Raw genomic sequence first — 19,467 nt, 5'->3', positions numbered from 1 at the left:
TTAAAATTGCCTTATTACTTTCTAACTCAGAAAAGATTTGCACTAGATCATCTTTTTCCAAAAAGATATTCTGGAATTTATAATCGCCCTCTACTCATTGTTGGTACCCAGCCGTCCAATACCCACAGTGAAATGTAGCCAGCTCATACATCTATCTCTGTGTGTTAAAATCTTGAATTTACACAGCTGCAACTCAGCCTGAAATACTGACACCTAATCTTTTGACTTTGATAAGCTTCAGAAAATTAGGGAGTTGTGAAAAATTAATATTTATTCTGGAGTCTTTGTTCAGTCCTTTTATGTCCCTTTTAAATGACTGAGCAATCAGATAAAGTTATTAAAACTGGTACCATATAAATGTTGAGATTTTGACAATTGCCTCTGGATTTCTTTTTGTGAGTCCTATGCATTTATTTCACAATGTCAGTAATCCATAATGTAATTTGGATCATTTAACAGCCAAGGGCTTTGCTGCATCATCAGATTGTTGGTATCTTTTATCCCCTTTGAAGGAAGGAAAGGCAGTTTTCACATCTTTGTTGTCATTATGACCCAGCGTGGCTGCTTCCTGCAGTGGGCTCCCCAGCATCCTCTGTGCTTTATCAGCTGTGTCTTTGTGTGATGTGCTATCCTCTGAAGATTATTATTTCTGAGATCTTGTCAGAGTTATGAAGAAAGCATTCCTTGTTCATCCATATACTAGAAAACAATGGAAACTTAAATGCAAAGATAAAATATCCTGCTATTCATGGAAAAAATGTTAAATTCTCATATTTTTCACTCTTTGTGAGATTATTCACTAAAAATTTAACAGGCAACTGCGTGTTAAACAAAATTAGTGACTTGTACAGGATGATTTTTTGTTTTCTGGGATCTGACACTTGTTGCATCTCTCATAAGAGGTGATATTGATTCACTTATATTTGATATAGCTCTTGAAAAATGATGTTGGAATCACCCCAATAAATTCTTAGTTTGATTCTTTCTTTTCACATATAATATATTATTAATCAAAAATCTGTTTTTCCAAACCAGGTGTGCTATTCCTAGAAATTTGAATGTTTCAGAAACTGGACCCAGTGTATTTAGGAATCTCTAGTGCAAGCAGAGTTGGGGGTTTTATTGTTTAAGGCATAACATAGTTTTCCACCTCCTGAGCTGCTTCTAGTCATTGTCTCATAACTTGTGTCAAATTTATAATTCATTAACAATCACAGCTTAGTTTCTTACATTTCTTTCCTTTCTCATGCTTCTGCAAAATCATTTTTTTCAATAGATTCTTTTCACTTTTCTATCCTTTTTATTTTTAAATTATTAGAAAGGAGTAGCATCTCAGGTACTGATCAGAGTGGAAATAGTCTTGTGTACTAGTAACAGCACTTTATAATTCCTATTTCCTGCTACTCCAAGCTTAATAATGTCTTGAATCTCAAAAAGTCTAGACTCTGGGAGCTCTATGAGATAGTGGGAGGTAGCAAAATTATTCTAAAAATTGTCACAAGTGTTTTGGCAGTACACAGGGTGAAAGATAAAAACCCTGTATATCTGGCCAGGGCAGCCTCTTGTGCCCTGCCTTAAACTCCCTTGCTTCCACATTCACTGATGTGCAAATCCCAGCCTACCTCAGAAGTCCATTCTTCCAGCTTTAGCAGTCATGAAAGTTACCCACTAAGACTTTCTTCTGGTATTAGAAGAGCAGGAATCCCAGTGTACCTTACGAAAGGAAAGAGGAGCTGGCAGCCACGAGTCCAATGGATCCAAATTTGTCACTGCTAAGAACTGTGATTTGTACTGTGTTCATCTCACTTTAGTTCTCCAGCCACATACTATTCCATGGCAATTGAAGCTTCTGTATCTTCAGCATGGTGTCAGCGGTGTTGGTTTTGATTATTAAAGAGTCTCTTGCTTTCACCATTATTTTCACTTTCCTTGTCTTTTTCCTTGTCGCTTCATTTACCTGTCTCCTTTGTGGTGTTATCTTTTTATGTGATATTTTGATTTGCCCCAGGATGGTTCCTTTTGAGAGTGAAAGGAAACATGAGACCATCAACCCAATATTTTATTTTCCCTTCATTGCATGTTCTCTATATTTTATCTTGGTTTTATTTTAAATTATTTTTTCTGTATTTTAATGACATCTGAAATCTTTGTACATTTTTTGCTCAGTTGCATATAAATTATCATTTGTTTGTACTACTGTATTGTATTCTACTTTTCTAAGAATAAATAAAGGTTTGTTTGGGGAAAATAAATCATGCAAACATTGGCAAAATAATGCATTTTAATGCTATCTAGAAATTCAGTTTCAAACAAGCTTTGAATGTAATAAGCTGAGGAACTTCATTTGCCTGGCATTTTTAAATCAGCAAAGCGGTGTTAGGAACCAGTCAACCCAGAATGCAAAGTTTACTGTTGTTTGATGATAAAGTATAAGCTGAAAGAACCCGTTTAAAAAAAAAAAAAAAAAAGGCCTATATAATATATAAATTACCTTGTACAGAACCTGGTAATAGCTGGAAGGGCATCTTAACTAGCTGCATGCTGGCTTTTTATGTGAGTGAAGAAACAAGATTTTCTCTTTGGAGGTGCCTGTAGTGAAGCAGATACTCTGTAATTCCTGGTCCCAGGCAGGGTGTACATCCAGATCCCAATGAAATCACTCAACTCCTGCTATTGATAACCATAGATTTTGGTCAAGGCTGTAATGGATTTAACAGTGACATATCATCCCCCTGATTTATGGCACTGAGCCCAGGCTTCTGCTACCCAAAGCAGTGGTGAAGCAATTAAGTTTTGTACCAGCATATTTCCCTAACTGCAAGGAGGGGATTTTTGTGTTTGGTTTAATTTTTCTCTGTCATGAAGGAAAATTCTGCTAATGGGATCCTTAGAGATATAATCTGGATTTACCTGGCATGAACCTTAGGGGGGGAAGAAAATTATTCAACAGAAATAAGCTTTAAAAATGAGTGTTGCCATGCAGGGAAATAAAAAAGAAATAACCTGTTTAAAGTTTCAGTTTGGTGATGAGTGTAAGTACTTGTTTAATTTGCATTACATTGCCTACCCAGAGAACTTCAGTGGCTACTCATGAGCTTGGCATGAGCTTATGTATTTTACTGAATTGGAGCCTTAATGTGTCAGATTCTTTTAGATTCTTCACACAATGTTTACACAGCTAATTTTTGTATGTCTTATCTCAGCCTATGGCAGTATTTTAAAGTTGAATTTTTGAAGGGGGTGTAAAATAACAAAATCAGTGAAAGTTTAAAATAAAAAACAAAAGCATAAAATGTGACTTTTTCTCAAATTTCTTTTGAATTTTTGTGGTTTGTAAAATGCCTTAAGTGTTAATCTAAATATTTAAGCATGTACATAAAATTAAATAAGAGGTGTATTCTAATCTCACCCAGAGCACCAAAACATTTCAGTTGCTTTCAGTGGCATAGGATCAAACTTCAGTTGCTTTGAAGCACCATGTATGAACCAGAGACTGGGAGATAGATGTGCATTGAGATTATTTGGTGAAGATTGACCTTACCATGCAGTGATATTAACATGCAATTTATACGCCTATTTATCAATTGAATTCAAATATTTTTATAGTACTTGAAATAATCTGTGGTCAATATTACCAAAATATTAAGGTATCAGAAATACCAATACTGTGGAAAATATTTTTTTTTTATTAATAAATGGCTTGGTTATGATTTTCAATAAGTCTAGACCCATGTTTATAGGCACATATATAAAAAAGAGCTACACAAACTCACTCAACAAGTACTATTTTTCAGAATTTTTCAGTATGCAAAAGTTATCTTTTGGGAAACTGGTGACTGGATTTTTATTATGCTGGGCTATTTTAATGATTTGACTGGTCATGTCTTGTCTTATGTCAAAATAAGAGCTTTGGCAGTTTCCAAAATACAGCCCTGAATGGAGGCACAGAAACCTTTTCAAAATTTGGTTTTTAATTGCAAAAATTGTGGCTAATAGTCAGGAGTAAGGATTTTGTAAGGTTTTCATATAGCTGAAGTGGAAATGAGAGGCTTTGTAAATCAGCTAACACTGGGCATCAAACAGGTTGTAGAAGCAATTCTTTGTCTCCTGTGCCAACTCTTTCTTCTCCTCCTGGCATAATAGGCAAAAAATGGGAACTTTTGAGATTTGGATGTGACTCGACAGGAATGGTGAAGAAGGAGGGTGTGGAGCAATCTGTTATGCCTGATGCTCCAGTAGAGTACTTTAGATTGTTAAAGGATAGCGTTGCTTTGATTTGGACTCACTAGAGTGAGAAATTGCTTATGGACTAGATTATAATTTAGGATTTAAAAAATGTGTAAAGCAATGTAAAGAAACCATTAAGTTTCAGTGAATTTTGGAATAGAATCTTTCTGAATTTAACTTTTCTTTCATAAAAGAGTAATCTGTCACCTCACAGTGTAATTTTAGATGATGTCAAATTCAGAAAACACCACCCTCTTGAGGGCCATCCTCTTTTGTTGCAATGCTGTTTCAGACCAGTGTAAGAAATGACGAGAATATGTTTGCTGAAAAGAGTGAAATATTAATTACATTATTAGCCTCACTATCTTGATCCTTCTTTCTTTTTTCTCCCCACATCTTCCTTTCCCTTTCCATCTGGAGATGGCCAATGATGTGAGGCTGGGCCTCAGAAGCATGGTGAGAATTTCTAATAAACATACAGATGATTGGTTTCTTGTTGAAAATGCCTGCACAGATGAATCCCTGTTAGTTTCCTCCTCATCTTTACCTTCCCCTGGAACTCCCCTTGACCCTGACCTCTGTGTTGGAAATGCCTGTAAGTGCAGTCTGTAGTGTGTACACGGTAGAGGGTTCTCCAGTTGCAAGCTCTCCTTTCTCCCAAGTTCCTTTGCAGAGACATTGGCATGCTCATCAACCAGCACTCATTCTGTACTGCATTTTGCTGCTTGTGTTGAGAAATGTTTCTTTGCATTCTCTTATTGTCCTGTTAATTTTTAATGTCATGAAAACTGTGGAAGCATCTGTACCATGTAAACCACCCACTCATTCTCTTTGTCATTGGGTTACCAGCTGGTGAACCAAGGTTGGTAAGGATTTTAAAGCTTGAATATCTCAGCATGAGGCTGGATGTCCCCTTTCATATTGAGTAACAAATGAAAATGCTATCACAGCATCTTCCCTGGCAGGTTTAGGTCTATAGTGAGTTGCGAGGTCTAGACTGTTCTCTCTGTGATTGCACTTAATGGATGGTGGTGATTTGGGAGCAGATCACTACAGGATGCTGTGGGGCAACCTGCTGTTCCCCCATCAGGACTGTGTCCTGTGTGTTTATTCATAGAGACAGAGATGCACTTGAAGAGGATAAATAAGACAAAGGAAGAGGTTTAGCTATTTCAAAGCAATGTGCATTGTGGGCTTCACTGGCCTGCAGGGGAGATCTCTGTCTGGGCTATTCCTGGCAAGGCTCACAGGCAGGACCTGTGGGACACATCAGAATTGGACCCTGCTTAGACGTGCTTACTGCTTAGATAAATCCAACCTGGCTAAGGTGTGCAGCAGGACTGTGGGAAGATGTGAACTGCTTCATGAAAGTTCTTGCTGCCAGTTCTGTAGCCAGTCACTGTTACTTGTTTGGTGTCTAGGCTTTTGTTAATAATTTATTTGCGCCTATTTTCTGGCTGGGGGTAGCTGGAAATAAACTTTGGCAATGTATTCAAAACAATTTTCTATCACATTAGCGTTGACTTTGCAGGATTCTGTAATATCTCACTTTTTTCAGGTTTACTTAGAAGGAGAAAGTGTGCTAATGTCCCTTCATAAAGGAATTTCTGCTCTCTGGTGAAGGAGAGCATCACCTTGTGAATAAGGTGGCCTCTTGTACATAATTTTTATGAAGTTTTGTTTCTTTGCAGATGATTCCACATTGAATGAAATTAACATACTGCAAAACTTTCATTTCTTTTATTCTTTCATTAGGTAACAGCCAACTGGACCTCACCTGATGTCAGTCTCAGTGCCTTCTTCTAACAGCTGGTTTATGGACGATAATTTAGCTAATTGCTAATTTAGAATACATGGTAGAGCTTCCACTTCTAAGAGCAGAAGCTTGATTGCAGGATTGGGTCTGTTTCTAAAAGCAGGTTTTCAAGTAGACTCTTGAGGTGTATCCCTGCATATTTCCAATAAGATTCTGTTATGGTCAAACCAGCTTTGGGCAGAGCACACTCAGAAACCACTCAGCAAAGTTTATGTAACATTAAGTGCCATTTGACTGGGTCAGCTGCCTGTGTTAAGTGAATGACAGCAGGCACACATCACCACTGCATCTGTGTACACGTCTCTCTGCATTTCACTGCATTGTCGGCTGCGGACTCTCCGGAATAATGAGTGTCACACAGTGAGTCATGTCAAAAAGGGGTTATTGGTATTAATGTAACACCATACTGTATTGTCATTGTTTTGCAGCACATCTATTGCATGTATCATCACTGCTTTTTCTTCTTGAGCAAGCCAATTATGCCTGGTTTTTCCAATCTGTCAGTCTCCTGGAATAAATTAAAATTACAGCTTCACATATGCAGGAACTGTAACTGAAAATAATGATAACGACCCTGAGTGAATACAGGATTTCAAAATAATCCTAAGTAATTGTACACATGCAGAGCTGCTGCTGCTTTATTTCTCTTGAAGAAGCTAAATATTTGGGTCTATGATGTCTGAAACCCCACAGACTGAAGCTGGTTGCTGGGTGGAGCTGTGGGATTTGATGCTGAGTAAGAAGAGAATAGTTTGTGGGTACCTGAGCATGGAAACTTTGCTGTTTCAGTTTTTTTCTCTGCCTCCTTTTTTCAGTTTTGCAGTATGGCTGTTTGTGCCCGAAAGTGCCTCAGAGTGTTCCTTTCTAACTGGGTACAGGTGTGCCTTCCAGCACCTGTGTCTCATGGCCTCTGACACATGTCATTATGAACACACATGTATGAGTCAGGAGGACTTTTATATGGGTGGGAGAGAGACCAGCATGTTTCCTGGTCAAGGGCAGAAGAGGAAGTGTCTGTCTGACACTGGAATTTGTCTCAAATTTTGAAACCTAGTCCTAATCATAAAATTACCTGATTTTTTAAAATAGCTATTGCATAGAATGAAAACCTAATATTACCATTTGTGTCTTCGTTTCTTTCTCTCGTCGAAAGTTAATCCTTCATGTTGTCACCATGACAGGAAACAAAAAAAAACCCAAAAAAACCCAAACCATAAATTTTCCCTGGATTGATGATTAAGGCTACATTACCTTAAAGGCTTTGTTTTCTGCATATCTCCTGGTTCTTATTAAGTGATTTAACAGGCTTTTAATTCTTGGCACAGTTACCAGCACCTGACTGGGAGGTATTGACATATGCAAGATATTCCCTCCCTGCATGAGCCTGTCTGCCCATATTGGCTATGCTTCTGAAATTTTAGTCCTTCTGGGGTCAGGGCCATCAATCTTTTTCTTCTCCAGTCTACTGTGCTTTTATTTGCATGTGTTGGATGTCGATGCAACTTATCACAGTTTTGGCGTAGTTTTAGCATCACATTTCTGCAGATATTAGACTTTCCTATTTGGGCATTTGTCTTCCTTTTTTTGCCTTGCTGGAACTGCTTCATCATCTTGTAGCATTTTTGTCTTTAAGTGGTTTTTCTTGAACTCTGTGATAAGCTCACAGAAATCACAACTAAAAAACCAGACACCACAATAGTGTCTTTAATTAAAATATTCTTCTAGAAAAATTTTTCCTTGAAAGGTCACACGTGTTGCAAGCCAATAAACACAGGAGTATTAGCTTTTAATTAATTGTATTTAGAGAGATGTAGGCAATTTCTTAAAAACATCAGCTTTCAAACACCCTTGAATTTGATCACATTAACTTACTCCAAACCTCCCAATTAGTAGCATATTCTTTCAGTATGACTGCCCACAGTCCTTATTAGAACCCACTGTCAAGAGTCACAGAAAATAATCTAGGAAAAAAATATATTGATTACTCTGTAAATCATGGTGTCTGCATTTATATCTTGTCATAATTTTGCTCTGTGTGAAAAGGGCAGACTTAGTCCTGAAAGGGAGTTATTTTCTTGCAGGTGGGACCATGCAGGTTCAGTCATTCCCAGATAATCTGGTGAGCATCCTCCAGATCTGCTGCAAGCCAGGGTGTGCTCCTGCTGTCACTCACAGGCCACTGCACCTGATCATGGCCAAGTGCTTGGCACACATCAGAACCCTGCCCTTCAAAGGCCCTTCCAGAACTCACACTCACTGGGGGGCATTGACATTTCACTTGGTATTTGTGCATAAAAGAATTTCCTGACCAGGAGCAATGTTTGGTTTGCTGTTAAACCTGTAGAGGATAAGCCTGGGTATATAATTAATTTTCCTTATACGTTTCTTTCCTTCACTGATTAATTTCTTCAACTGATCTATTTGGAGTACAACATTAATATTGAAAATAGAATTATGAAGCCAGCAAAGGAAAAATATTTTATCTTCTCCTGGCAACACAAGCATGTACTTGTGTCCAACACAGCCATAGATTAGAAGTGAAGTTGAATTGGCATGAAATCTCTGACGTGACATATTCATAATATTAACTGAATTTTATATATTAAGTGCAGAGAAGAAATTTTTTACAAATTACTGATATTTAATGAGAAGCACAGAACGAAAAATAAAGGAGAACATGGAGCTGACAATAGATAAAACATAATAACTTTTTAGATATCTTTTTCTGGTTTTATTGCCATTTAAACCTTTCTCCATTTAGTTTGTTAGTTTTTAGTAACATATGCTATGTTACTGAATTTCCCAGAAGAACAATAAAGGAAAAAAAAATATTAGGTTTACAGAATTTACAGATTCTGAAAGGTTGAGTTGTGACATAATACTATCCCAAAACTTCTGCTTCTGGAAATCTTGGGGTTCAAATAGTTTTATGGTGTGCAATGACAAACTAATATTTTCAAGGATTTCTGGATTTTATCTTAGGGTTTTTTTTAAAGTATTTGAAGAATCATTCATTCACCATTAAGATAGTCCCATACAAACCTTGACATTTAGTTATTTAGCTGCTCTTTTCTAATAAGACAAAGAAAAAGAGAAGAACCTTTAAAAATGTGATTTTATAATTCCTCAGAGACAAGTTGTTTTCCATAACCTTTGCAAACATTTTATTTTGACAATGAAAAGAAGGAATTATGTGAATTCCTGGTCTGTTGAATGCCTATAAAAAGTTTTCTCTGATCTTAATAAGGCCAGCAAGTTGTCCTTAATGCTGAAGAAAGAGAAGCAGGCAAGTGCAATCATCACCCTTATCTCTTAAAGAGATCTCAAGCGTTCTCTTCTTTATGTACTTCATAAAGTGCTTTGATGTAGATAGAATGTAATGTCTGTGTACAGGAATGGGTTTTAATCCTTAGTGAGAATAAAACATGAGTTTGTATTGTGAAACGTAAGCAGCTGCAAATCCACCATTTCCTGAGGCTGCTGTCCCAGAGTGGACTGTGCATAGCACTGTCAGGGCAGGAGAGGGGAACATTGCAGAGGATACGGAATGTTCCTTAACGCTCCTTAATAATCCCTATAGTCTGGACTCAGAGATGTGCATTAAGAGCATCCCAGCTGTGGCTCTTCATGTTTATAACTTAAAAGGACTCAGCTAAATATGTAACTAGGATTAATTCATGCTTTAAATTTTATGACCTTCTGTGCCCAGATGCTCCAAATGAAGATGCTGCTTCATTCACAAATTTATTTTTGCTCTGCAAACAATCAATGGCTGCTTGTTGCAATTATTGAAACCTTACCTTTCCCTCTGGGTTGGCTTTATCCAAATCACATTTTACTTGTTCCCTTGTTCCACTAGCAAAGCAGGCTGAATACACTTACAATGTACTTGCAATCAAAAAAAAAAATTAAATATAAATAAAACATTGGTGTATATGTTCACTTGAAATGATCTGAAGAAGGCATTAGTATTTGGCAAAAGCTCAGAAAAATGGAAATGAGTCACGAGCATTGTGCCAAAGCCTCATTTAGGGATATTTGCTCAGTTCTGAGTTGTCTTTTGTTTTCTTATTTTGCAGTGGAGGCTTGACAAGAATATGAGTCCCAGATACCCAAAATGCCAGCTAGAAATCTAAATCCCAGCTAGCAGCATCATTTAGAAAAGAACTAGTACAGGGTACCTAAAGAGGCGTTGCATAATGGCCTTCTGGGAGTTAGCTCCTTAGACACAGCATCATCGTACGTGGTGCTAGCTGCAGTTTGTGCACAAGCAGAGCTTTGCAGCAAGCTTTTATTGGCAAACAGGTGAGCAAAATGCAGCAGTCAGTGGTTGGACATCTGTTCCAAAGGAACCCAGTCAGAGAGGTCGAGCTCTTACTCCTGTTGGGGAACAATATAAGAAATTTTTTCACATTTGCCCCAGGTCTACAATTTTACTTCAAGAAAGAGGGACTGAGGAAAATATGAATTAGATCCATGTAATCTTCTGGCCACTGTACCATAAATCCTTATGTTTACTAGCTACAGAATTTAGGAGAGAGTGTCTGAATTATCATCAGCTTAGTGCATTGTGTAATGTATTGAATGAAGGGCCTGACAGGTCAGGTGTATTTGTTGTCAGAAAGGACTTTACACAACTGCAGGGGTTATCTGATCAAGTGTTGTGTGATCCCTTCATGTCAAAAAAGTTTATGTTTTATTTTACTATCCATTGATTTTCTCTAACTCAGAATTATCTGACTAGAGTATTTGGCTGAAAAAGCAAGATTTTTAAAAAGTTATTTGTTTCTTTGGTGAGGAAGATGATATCCCAGGTTTGTGAGAGCTTCATTGGGATTTTGGTGAATTTAGGACCTAAATTGAATAAGAATTCATTTTTCACTGATTAGCAAAGAATTTGCAACATGCAGCTCAGCCCTGTAATTGTGGAGCAATTGTATTCCAGTTGAAATCAATATGGATTTAGCCTAGGCTAAGGACACAGGTTTGGACTGTACATCATGTAACACTAATTCATTTCCAAACCCATGCAGGGATCAGCAAATTCAACGGTTCTTGAGTAATGCAGAAGGGGTGTTAAATCACAAGGTTACAATTGAATCTGTAGTTGACATTGACTGGAATCAAGGACTTTGGCGTGAGCTTGTCAATTTACAGCGGAAATCAAAGTTGCATAGCAGAGGATACCACTGGAATAAGATTGTAATTCTCTGTGCTCCACCTGAACACCAGTGATGAAAGATTAGGAGGAGTGGCAGTGACACTTTGTACTTCATTCCCTGAGCCTAGATCTTGGTATGAATCAGTAAAGCTGCTGGTGTTGTGTTAAACCAACATTTAAGCACAGGTTAACCTTGGGCAGTCAGGGATTGCTGGAACACAAATGTTTGGGATAGTCCTGCTCCCTAGGTTTCAGTTGTGTTGAGTAATGTAATTCCAGGTTTGTGTTGGACCAGGGAATTTCTCCAGTTCCAGGGTTGTTGGGCTGTTATACTTTGCTGCTATTCTGCTGTGTGTTACACTTGCATCAAATAACTACAACTGCAATCATAGCTGTGCTTTATGAAATGTAGAGAAATTATATAATGTAATACCTTTTTATTGACAATACAATGCTAGCTGTTAAAATTCAGTCAGACAGCATCCCAGGTGCTTGACTTCACCCTGCCAGTTTTGTTGCTTCCCAGATTGAGCATCTTGAATACCGTGCTGAGGTGATAAACAGTAGGGTTTTGCTACTTTAGGATTCAAAGACAACTCCTTTTGCTGTGTTTCCTCATGGAAGCTAAAGTGTATTGAGTGAGTGGTTCTGACAGACAGATGAAAAGACCACTCTGTGAACCTCAGGAAACTCATTCTCAGAAAATGGTGATGCATTTTCTAAAGACCAGCGTTGCTTTCCTGAGCTCTGACCAGACAGACTTTTCCAGATGACATGTCAAGATGACAGACAGCTTATGGTCTGCCATGCAACTGTTCCAAACACAAATGCAGGTCCCCTCACCAGGGCTCCCAGAATAGGCTTCTCTCAGTGCTGCTCCAGGGGGTTTCTCTTCCATGCCACACAGGTGACCTCGGGTTTCCAGACAGGAGGGCAAGAATTCATCATCACCGCATCCCCTGGCCAGTAGATTTCAATGAAACAACTACCCCGAAGCCAGGGGCCTTTTACTGATGTGTCCTTTAGAAAATGCTCTGCAGATACATGAGATAGTGGTGAGCTGTCATGTGGTGACAAGGGGCTGAGCTGTCTAGTAGGATTTGGAGTCCCAGGTCATTTGTTTGCCTGCTATTGGCTTTTTTCTGAGCTTGTGCAAGGTGAGCCAAGGGCACGAGGGATGTGCTGGTCCCTGATGCCAGCCCCTCTTAGCTTAAACACAGCCATCAGTTTGGCTCCCAGGAGGATGGGATTGACAACATCAGGAGCTCCAGCAGGCTGAGGTTGAGCTGGTGTTTTCTTCAGCATTTTCTTCAGCAGGTTTTTCATCTGGATATGTCGCCAGACCTTGAGGTTTTGCACAGGCACAGTTTGAAATCCAAGTGATGTAATGAGTGATCAGCAACTCTGGTCACACAGAGGAAAGGAAGAGGGCCGGATGGGGTAGGAGACTGTGTTTGGACTGATTGTTCTGGTTTCTTCCCCACTAGGACAAAGAAGTGAATCTGGAGCAGGTCCACAGACGCATGAACAGTTTAATTGATGAAGACATAGCCCACAAGCAGATCTCTCCAGCGTCCATCGAGATCTCGGCGCTGGAGATCGGCGGCATGCAGCCCGCTCAGACCCTGGAGCCGGTGCGCGAGTACCAGAACACGCAACTTTCTGTCAGCACCTTTTTACCAGAACAGACAGCTCATGGTGCCAGCAGGACACTGACAGCTGCCTCGGGCAGCAACCTGCCGCTGCCCCTGAGCAGCTCAGCCACCATGCCCTCCATACAGTGCAAACACAGGTCACCCAACGGAGGACTATTCCGGCAGAGCCCCGTCAAAACCCCGATCCCAATGTCATTCCAGTCCGTGCCGGGGGGAGTCATTCCAGAAGCAATGGAGCCCTCACATGGAACATCCATATGACGAGAACAAACAGTAAAAACAACCAGCAGAGATTTTTAATACAAAATTTAAAAGAAAGAAAAAAAAAAAAAAGAAAAAGAAAATGAACTCTTGCATTTTTCTTGTATATACTTGTAAATAATGAAAGAATGAAGTGGGGTAAAAGTGTATTTTGAATATTCCCAATTTTCGAAGTAAGTAAAAAACAAAAAACAAACAAAAATGTATGAATGACTTTGTAAATTTTGTTCTATATGAATAAAAAGGCAAACTACTTGTGGTCGTTCTCAAGTGCCAAAGAAGACCTGTTACTGGGACTGAGGGCCATACTTTTCTTTTTTTCCCATGGATTTCAACACTTATTCCCTTCCAGGTATGGTTTTTTTTAAGAGCAAAAAATTTATCTCTTTCTTGCTGGAAAAATTCACCATGCTCAGATTTCTCCTTTCCCCAGAACCCTGTTTTATAGCCAAGATGACAATTCACTCGGAGAACTTAGCAGCTGGTATTAGCATAGCAGTAAAAAATGTTTTAAAGGTGAATTATGACTCAAATCCAACAAACAATAAACAGAGAACGCTTTCCTTCTAATAAGGATTTAAACTTCCACACAGTTTCTAAATTTAGGCACAGGATTATTGGATTGTGTTTTTACATGTCTGCTGTGCTGTGTGGCTCTTTTTATTTAACTTTCTGTGTTTTGTTATACATATATATATATAATATATATTATATATATTTTGACATATATATTATATATATAAATGCTTTGATGCACAACAGGTTTTAGGTTAAGGGGAAAGCTTTTAAGAAAAACTGCGCAGCTCCTTTTTGTTTCTTGTGTACATGACTGAAAATGGGGAGGAACCAATGGAGTGAGGCAAGGAGGAACTGTAAAGGCAGGAGATAATGGCACTGCAGTGACTGTGCCCTCTGGTGCCATCTCTTTCTTTAAGATTTCATTGAATTTGTTGCATAATGGATGCAGTGTTCCCTGTTGAAATCATATCCCTGAATGACAAGACTATAAGCACAGCTCTGCTTTTTTTCCATTGATTTTGCAAAGAGAAATATTTTAATGGCCATGCCTATAATCATGGTAGGGATGGCTAGACAAAACCTATTTTTTTTTGTCTGTAAAACACAGAGGACAAAGATAGAACAACACATACAACTTATTTAATGTCTTGTCATGCAAATATTATCAGTGCAATGTCGTATGACAAGAAAAAAACCAAACCAAAATCTAACACATTGTTTCCTTCCCAAATTGAAGTTTGAATGCCAAATATAATTGATCATTGTCCCCCTTCCTACTCATCATGGACCATCACTCTTTCGAAATTGGGATAATTGAGTGTCTTCTCAAATGTATCCCTGATACTGGGTGGTAATTTCCCTTTGTAGCTGGATTTCTTCACTTTATTAGAACACTGATATTTGGAAAAGGCTGTAGATCCTGGTGCAGCACAATCACCATCTACACTAGGGTGAAAAATTCTGTTTAAACAGAGGTAAAAATGCATTCACATCCCAGGAAAGTCAGCAGGCAATCTGGGGCAGGTTTTTGGATAAATAAACATTCCATTCGCTGCTCCTAATTTGATTTGCATAATTACACAACACATATATTTATGGGGTGATTAAAGTCCCCACATTTTTACATTTCTACTTTAAGCAGTAGGGAGGAAAAGTCAAACTGTGACATAAAACCAGCCTTATGGAAGAGTATAGTCAGCCTAAGAGTTTTTAAATGAGGAATATTGATGATGGGCTTACAGGAGAAGTACTCTTAGAGGTATTAATTTGTCTTTGTTCTCAAGCTGGTTCCTCATGAAGATGGTGCACTTTTGTATGTAGCTTGGCACAAATTGCACTATTTGCTGACTGGATTTATGCTATTTGGAAGTTTGGCCAACAAAAACTTTGGTTTTTTTTTTTTTTTTTTTTTAATTTCTTTTTGTTGTCTTGACAAACCTATGGCCACAGGAAAAAAAAAAATCTTCCATAAATACATTAATTAGTTTTGGCAGAAATAGCTGCACTAAAATCCTATGTACACACAGAAATCTGTAAAGATGCTTTGGAGAAAGAGTGCAAGGATTTGCATTGGAAAAATCTCTCATTTCATGACCAATTTAAGATTTTAGCAGTAGCAGAGGAGCGTGCTGCAGAAAAGGTGCAAGGAGGTGCTATGAGGGTGTGATCTCTTGTGGCACACAAACCTGCTGGAGGTTTCCTGAGCTGCTGCTGTGCTGTTATTCACAAACCACACTGATGACTTGCTGCAGCAATGCCCAGAGCAGGGGCTTGAAACCCTCTTTTACTGAGGCATCTTTGCTTTCATGTTAGATCTTTTTTCATATTATAGACTAAAACACTGTAATTTTAACTGGCCTGCATTTGTGGAATAAATTGTGAATACAATATATTTTGGGGATTAACTTTAGCTTTCTTCATGTTTGGTGTTCTCCTCTTGGCTTACTCTTGCTATGTGCTGTAAAGTTTGGAAATGTGGTCTAACCTATAAGTGATGTTAGAGCTCCTTTATTCTCACGCACAGAATATAACTCACTGTTTGAATGCTTTGCAGGACTACATTTATGAGGAGCAGGATCTTGAAGAACCAAACCACACAGCCCTCTTTCAGAAAAGTATTTAAGCACGTGTGAGCCCTGTAGGGAGCACCTGCTTTAAGCACAGGTGAATTGCATTGCTGATTGATGGTGGAGTTAAAACACAGGTCTCAAATTAAAGATGTGCCTAATTTTAAGCAGGTGAGTGAGCTGGCCAAACTCCCTGGGACTACTCAGCTGCTTTAAGTTAACCTTAAATTTTGAGTGCTTTGCTGCACCAGGGTCTACACTGCAAAACTAGGACTCTGCAATGGATCTCTCACTGTCTAGTGATTATTTCTTTATATAAAAGTTAGCAAGTCATAGCTTGAGCCTGTCAGCCCTGACAGGAAGCTGTTGAATCCTTCATGTGCTAGTGGTTTGGTTTTAGCTTATTTAAGCAAATCACCAGGTTCTCCTTGAACATAAACAATGTTTCTTTCCCCATAACTTTCACTTTTCAAAGTAAATGCAGAATGTATGATTTTCATATCCTGTCTCCTGTTTTATATTTGTATCTTCCTTTTGACAGATCAAAGCATTCACTTTCTATATAATATGTATTCACCACACACATGCGTATATATATACATGTGCAATTACTCACAGAAGAAGTGAGAAATATAATTTCCATGTGATGCAAATGAGCATAAGGTGAAAGCTCTCACAGAGCTTATTTACACCACCTGCAGGTTTGACCCTTCACCTTTAATATCTGGCAAGCTGAAGTAGAAAAACTGCAGAAGTTTCTGAAAACTTTGAAGACCAAATTGTGCTCTGGTTTTTCAACTGGAACTTCCCCGAGTGTACTTAAAATAGGGAATAATGTGTAATCCCAAATATTCCAACTCTTCTGGAATGTTTACATTGCTAAGGTGATTGAACATGAGATGTACCTTCCTTTTATTGTGCTCTTTTGATTATGAGCTTTCACAAAAGTGACATCTGTGGCACAGCACTTCTAGTGTATCTTGTTCTACCAACCCATTAGTTTAGAAATTACTTTTTTGCAAAAATGTGACTCAATTTCTTCTATTTGCTTGCAATCCATTGGCAATCTGCTTTCAATCTGAAGAATGCATTGCTCTTATTTCTTAGTATGTCATGTTTTCCTGTTGCAAGGGGAAAAAAAAGAGTAATTGTGCTTTTTAATTTCATAATTGATAGAATGTTTTTATGCTGAGTTACAACTACATGTGTGCAATACTTGTCTTGCAAAGTGAAGTTCCCAATATCTGCCTTGCTTTGATAACCATTGCTGCATTGTAGGTGAAGTCTCAGCAAAAACAACTCACTCCTTCTCAGTCTGCTGATAGAATAAACCACTTAAACCTGGGTTCTCACCTGTGTAAATCAGCTTCCCTCCAGGGAATGGGTCAAGCATACTGAGTTTCAGCAGGTGAAGGTTTAGCTCTTAATATTGGGCTCAAGAGCACTCCTTTCTATAAATTGGGGTAGCTCTGAAAAGGAAAATGTCTCAAAAATTAACCTGAAAGAGGAACTTTATTAGAATTTTCAGCATGTAACACGGATTACAGTTTAAACTTTATGCTGGGATTGCTTAAAGAAAGAAAATTCTTCCTCAAATCTGTTTAAATTTTGGAATAACTCTCTTCTGAGCTTAAAGCTGTTGGGTTGGTGACAAGTAGAGCATTCAGAGGAAATCATGTTAGTGGGGTGGTACAGAAACCACTATTCAGACTGTGTTATTTTATTTTATTTTGCTTTACTGATTTGAACTTACATTGTGAGCAGCTAAAGAGTGGCATAAATCTAAACACAACACATTTGGGAGACCCGGTTGGAAATTTCTCAGAGAAACCACATCCTTTGGCATCATCCTGAGAAAGGCAAGGAGAAAGTCAGAAGAAAGCTCTGAAGAAAGGCAAAATTAAAGGTAAAATCTGAAATGCGGCGAAGGGGGAGGGAGAGAAAAGGATGGGTACAACTCATGTTTAGTAAAGCTGTATTACTTGTATGAGAAGCCTCAATTCCATCATACAAGCAGTTGCCTCAGCTAATTATTATTTTCCTTAATTTTTAGGAAACAAATAAAAACAGCATTTGTTCTACCAGAAACAGTTGTTATATTATTTAAGAGTTGAAATGATTTGTTTGGCGGTGCCTGTTTTTTGGCTTGATTGTTGCTCAGCTGGGGAGAATGAGCTTTAATCAGTGATTTCACCCACAGCAGCTGTGGGCTGTTTGCTGGGAGACACTCCCAAGGCTGCAGCTGGGACAAATCACCTCAATCAGCTCCAATCAATCAGCTCCCCAGAAAGCTCTCACTTCTCGGGCTGTGGGGCAGAGTTTGGGCTTTGTGCTCTGAGCTGTAACATCTCTGCCTTCCTGGAGATGGATGCTGCTTTCTTTTGGTGTTGGAGGGGAGCAGAACAGCAACGTGTGTTCTCCAAGATTGCAAGGTAGAAGTACAAGAGAAGCAAGTAGTGCATAAAGCTTTAGCTTTTTACTGAGTTTTGATTTATCCCAAGTTTACTGTTAACCTTAGAAGGGACTTTTTTTTTTTTCCCCCTTCTTTTTCCGTTGTACACTTTCAGGTGTCCTACCTCAAGTGTTTTCTTTTGTCCCTACTGAAATTGATAGCTTTCTTTGCAACCAATTAATGCTGGTAGAAACTTCACATCGTGTTGTAGAAGAGGACAATTATGAGAGAGTTGCTTTGTCTTTTTAAAATTTATTTGTGATAGGTTTCTTTCAAATATGTGTTATCTTTCAGTTACTAGTTCTGTTGTTGCAGTTATAAAGTTTTGTAGTTTCTGTAGGAGGTTTGTTTAGCCCCTATATCACATAAGGAGGAGGAGAAATCCTCGGAATCATAAATGTGCACAGTAAGGTAAGCAAAAAGCTTGAACAAAGAATTCAAAAAATACATTTCTGCTCACTTTGCCAAAGTTTTAATTGCTTGGATGAGCGGCTTGGACAGAATCTGATTTCTGAACAATGTGCCATGTGTGACTGCAGTGTAGATACCCTCTGAAACACTACTAGGTGAAAACCCCACAACATTGTGCCCCCAAGTTGTTTTCAAGATAAAGTATTTTGTTTAAATTTTTAACTGTTTTGTTATAGTGCTGTAATGAAATTATATGGATGGGGAGATGGAACCTGAGGGTTTATTGCCTACAGCTGTAGGTAATTAACAGTCTGCTTTTAGACTCTGATTCTAAAAAGTCACTCAGTCATGAAAGGAAGCATCTTGGAAGTCTTTCTACATTTCAATATTTTTCTAAAATTCTTTTCATCGATAAAATGTGTGTATTTGTTTTCTGATTTAATTATTTCCACAGTGGTTAAGTACAACACAACAGAGCCCTAGCTTTAGGTGAGAATTGCTAAAAGAACAAAAGGGATTGATGGTGGAGTTAAAATGCACATTTCAAATGAAATATGTGCCTAATTTTAAGCAGGTGAGTGAAGTTCTTAAACTCCCTGGGACTACTCAGCTGCTTTAAGTTAACCTTGAGTGCTCTGCTGTAGTTCAGTGTAGACCTACAAGTCTACACACCATGACAACTGTCGAGATCCCAGATTTATATAGCACTTTCTATGTATCAGCAGAAAAGAAATTGAATTTTGTTTAATATGTTTTTATATGATTTATATTGAAGTAATTCTGTCAAATTAAATACTTACCAGAAGAAAAATATGCCAGCCCACCAAAGTGCTGAAATGCATAATTGCAAGTAAATCCAAGCAGACACTGAGAAGTTTCTGTGTTCAGTCTGCTGTAGT

At 38.3% G+C, this 19,467-nt stretch overlaps 1 protein-coding gene across 4 annotated transcripts in view; it reads left to right on the top strand.

Annotated features, from left to right (window-relative positions):
• GRID1 (glutamate ionotropic receptor delta type subunit 1) overlaps nt 1-17,793 on the top strand; it is a 486,950-nt gene extending 469,157 nt beyond the window's left edge. For 2 of the 4 annotated variants that reach the window (XM_077784530.1, XM_077784532.1), the window contains 2 exons: nt 4,648-4,683; nt 12,692-17,793. In XM_077784530.1, coding sequence (XP_077640656.1) covers nt 4,648-4,683; nt 12,692-13,120 — 465 coding nt within the window. In that variant the 3' untranslated portion in view covers nt 13,121-17,793. The remainder of the gene's footprint in view (nt 1-4,647; nt 4,684-12,691) is intronic. The other 2 variants (XM_031505170.2, XM_077784531.1) reach the window with 1 other exon arrangement.
• The last annotated feature ends 1,674 nt before the right edge of the window (nt 17,794-19,467 follow it).

The sequence above is a fragment of the Lonchura striata genome, chromosome 7 (genome assembly GCF_046129695.1).
Source record: "Lonchura striata isolate bLonStr1 chromosome 7, bLonStr1.mat, whole genome shotgun sequence".
Taxonomy (NCBI): domain Eukaryota; kingdom Metazoa; phylum Chordata; class Aves; order Passeriformes; family Estrildidae; genus Lonchura; species Lonchura striata.
The sequence above is the reverse complement of the archived record's forward strand: the minus strand, read 5'-3'. Positions and strand labels throughout refer to the sequence as shown.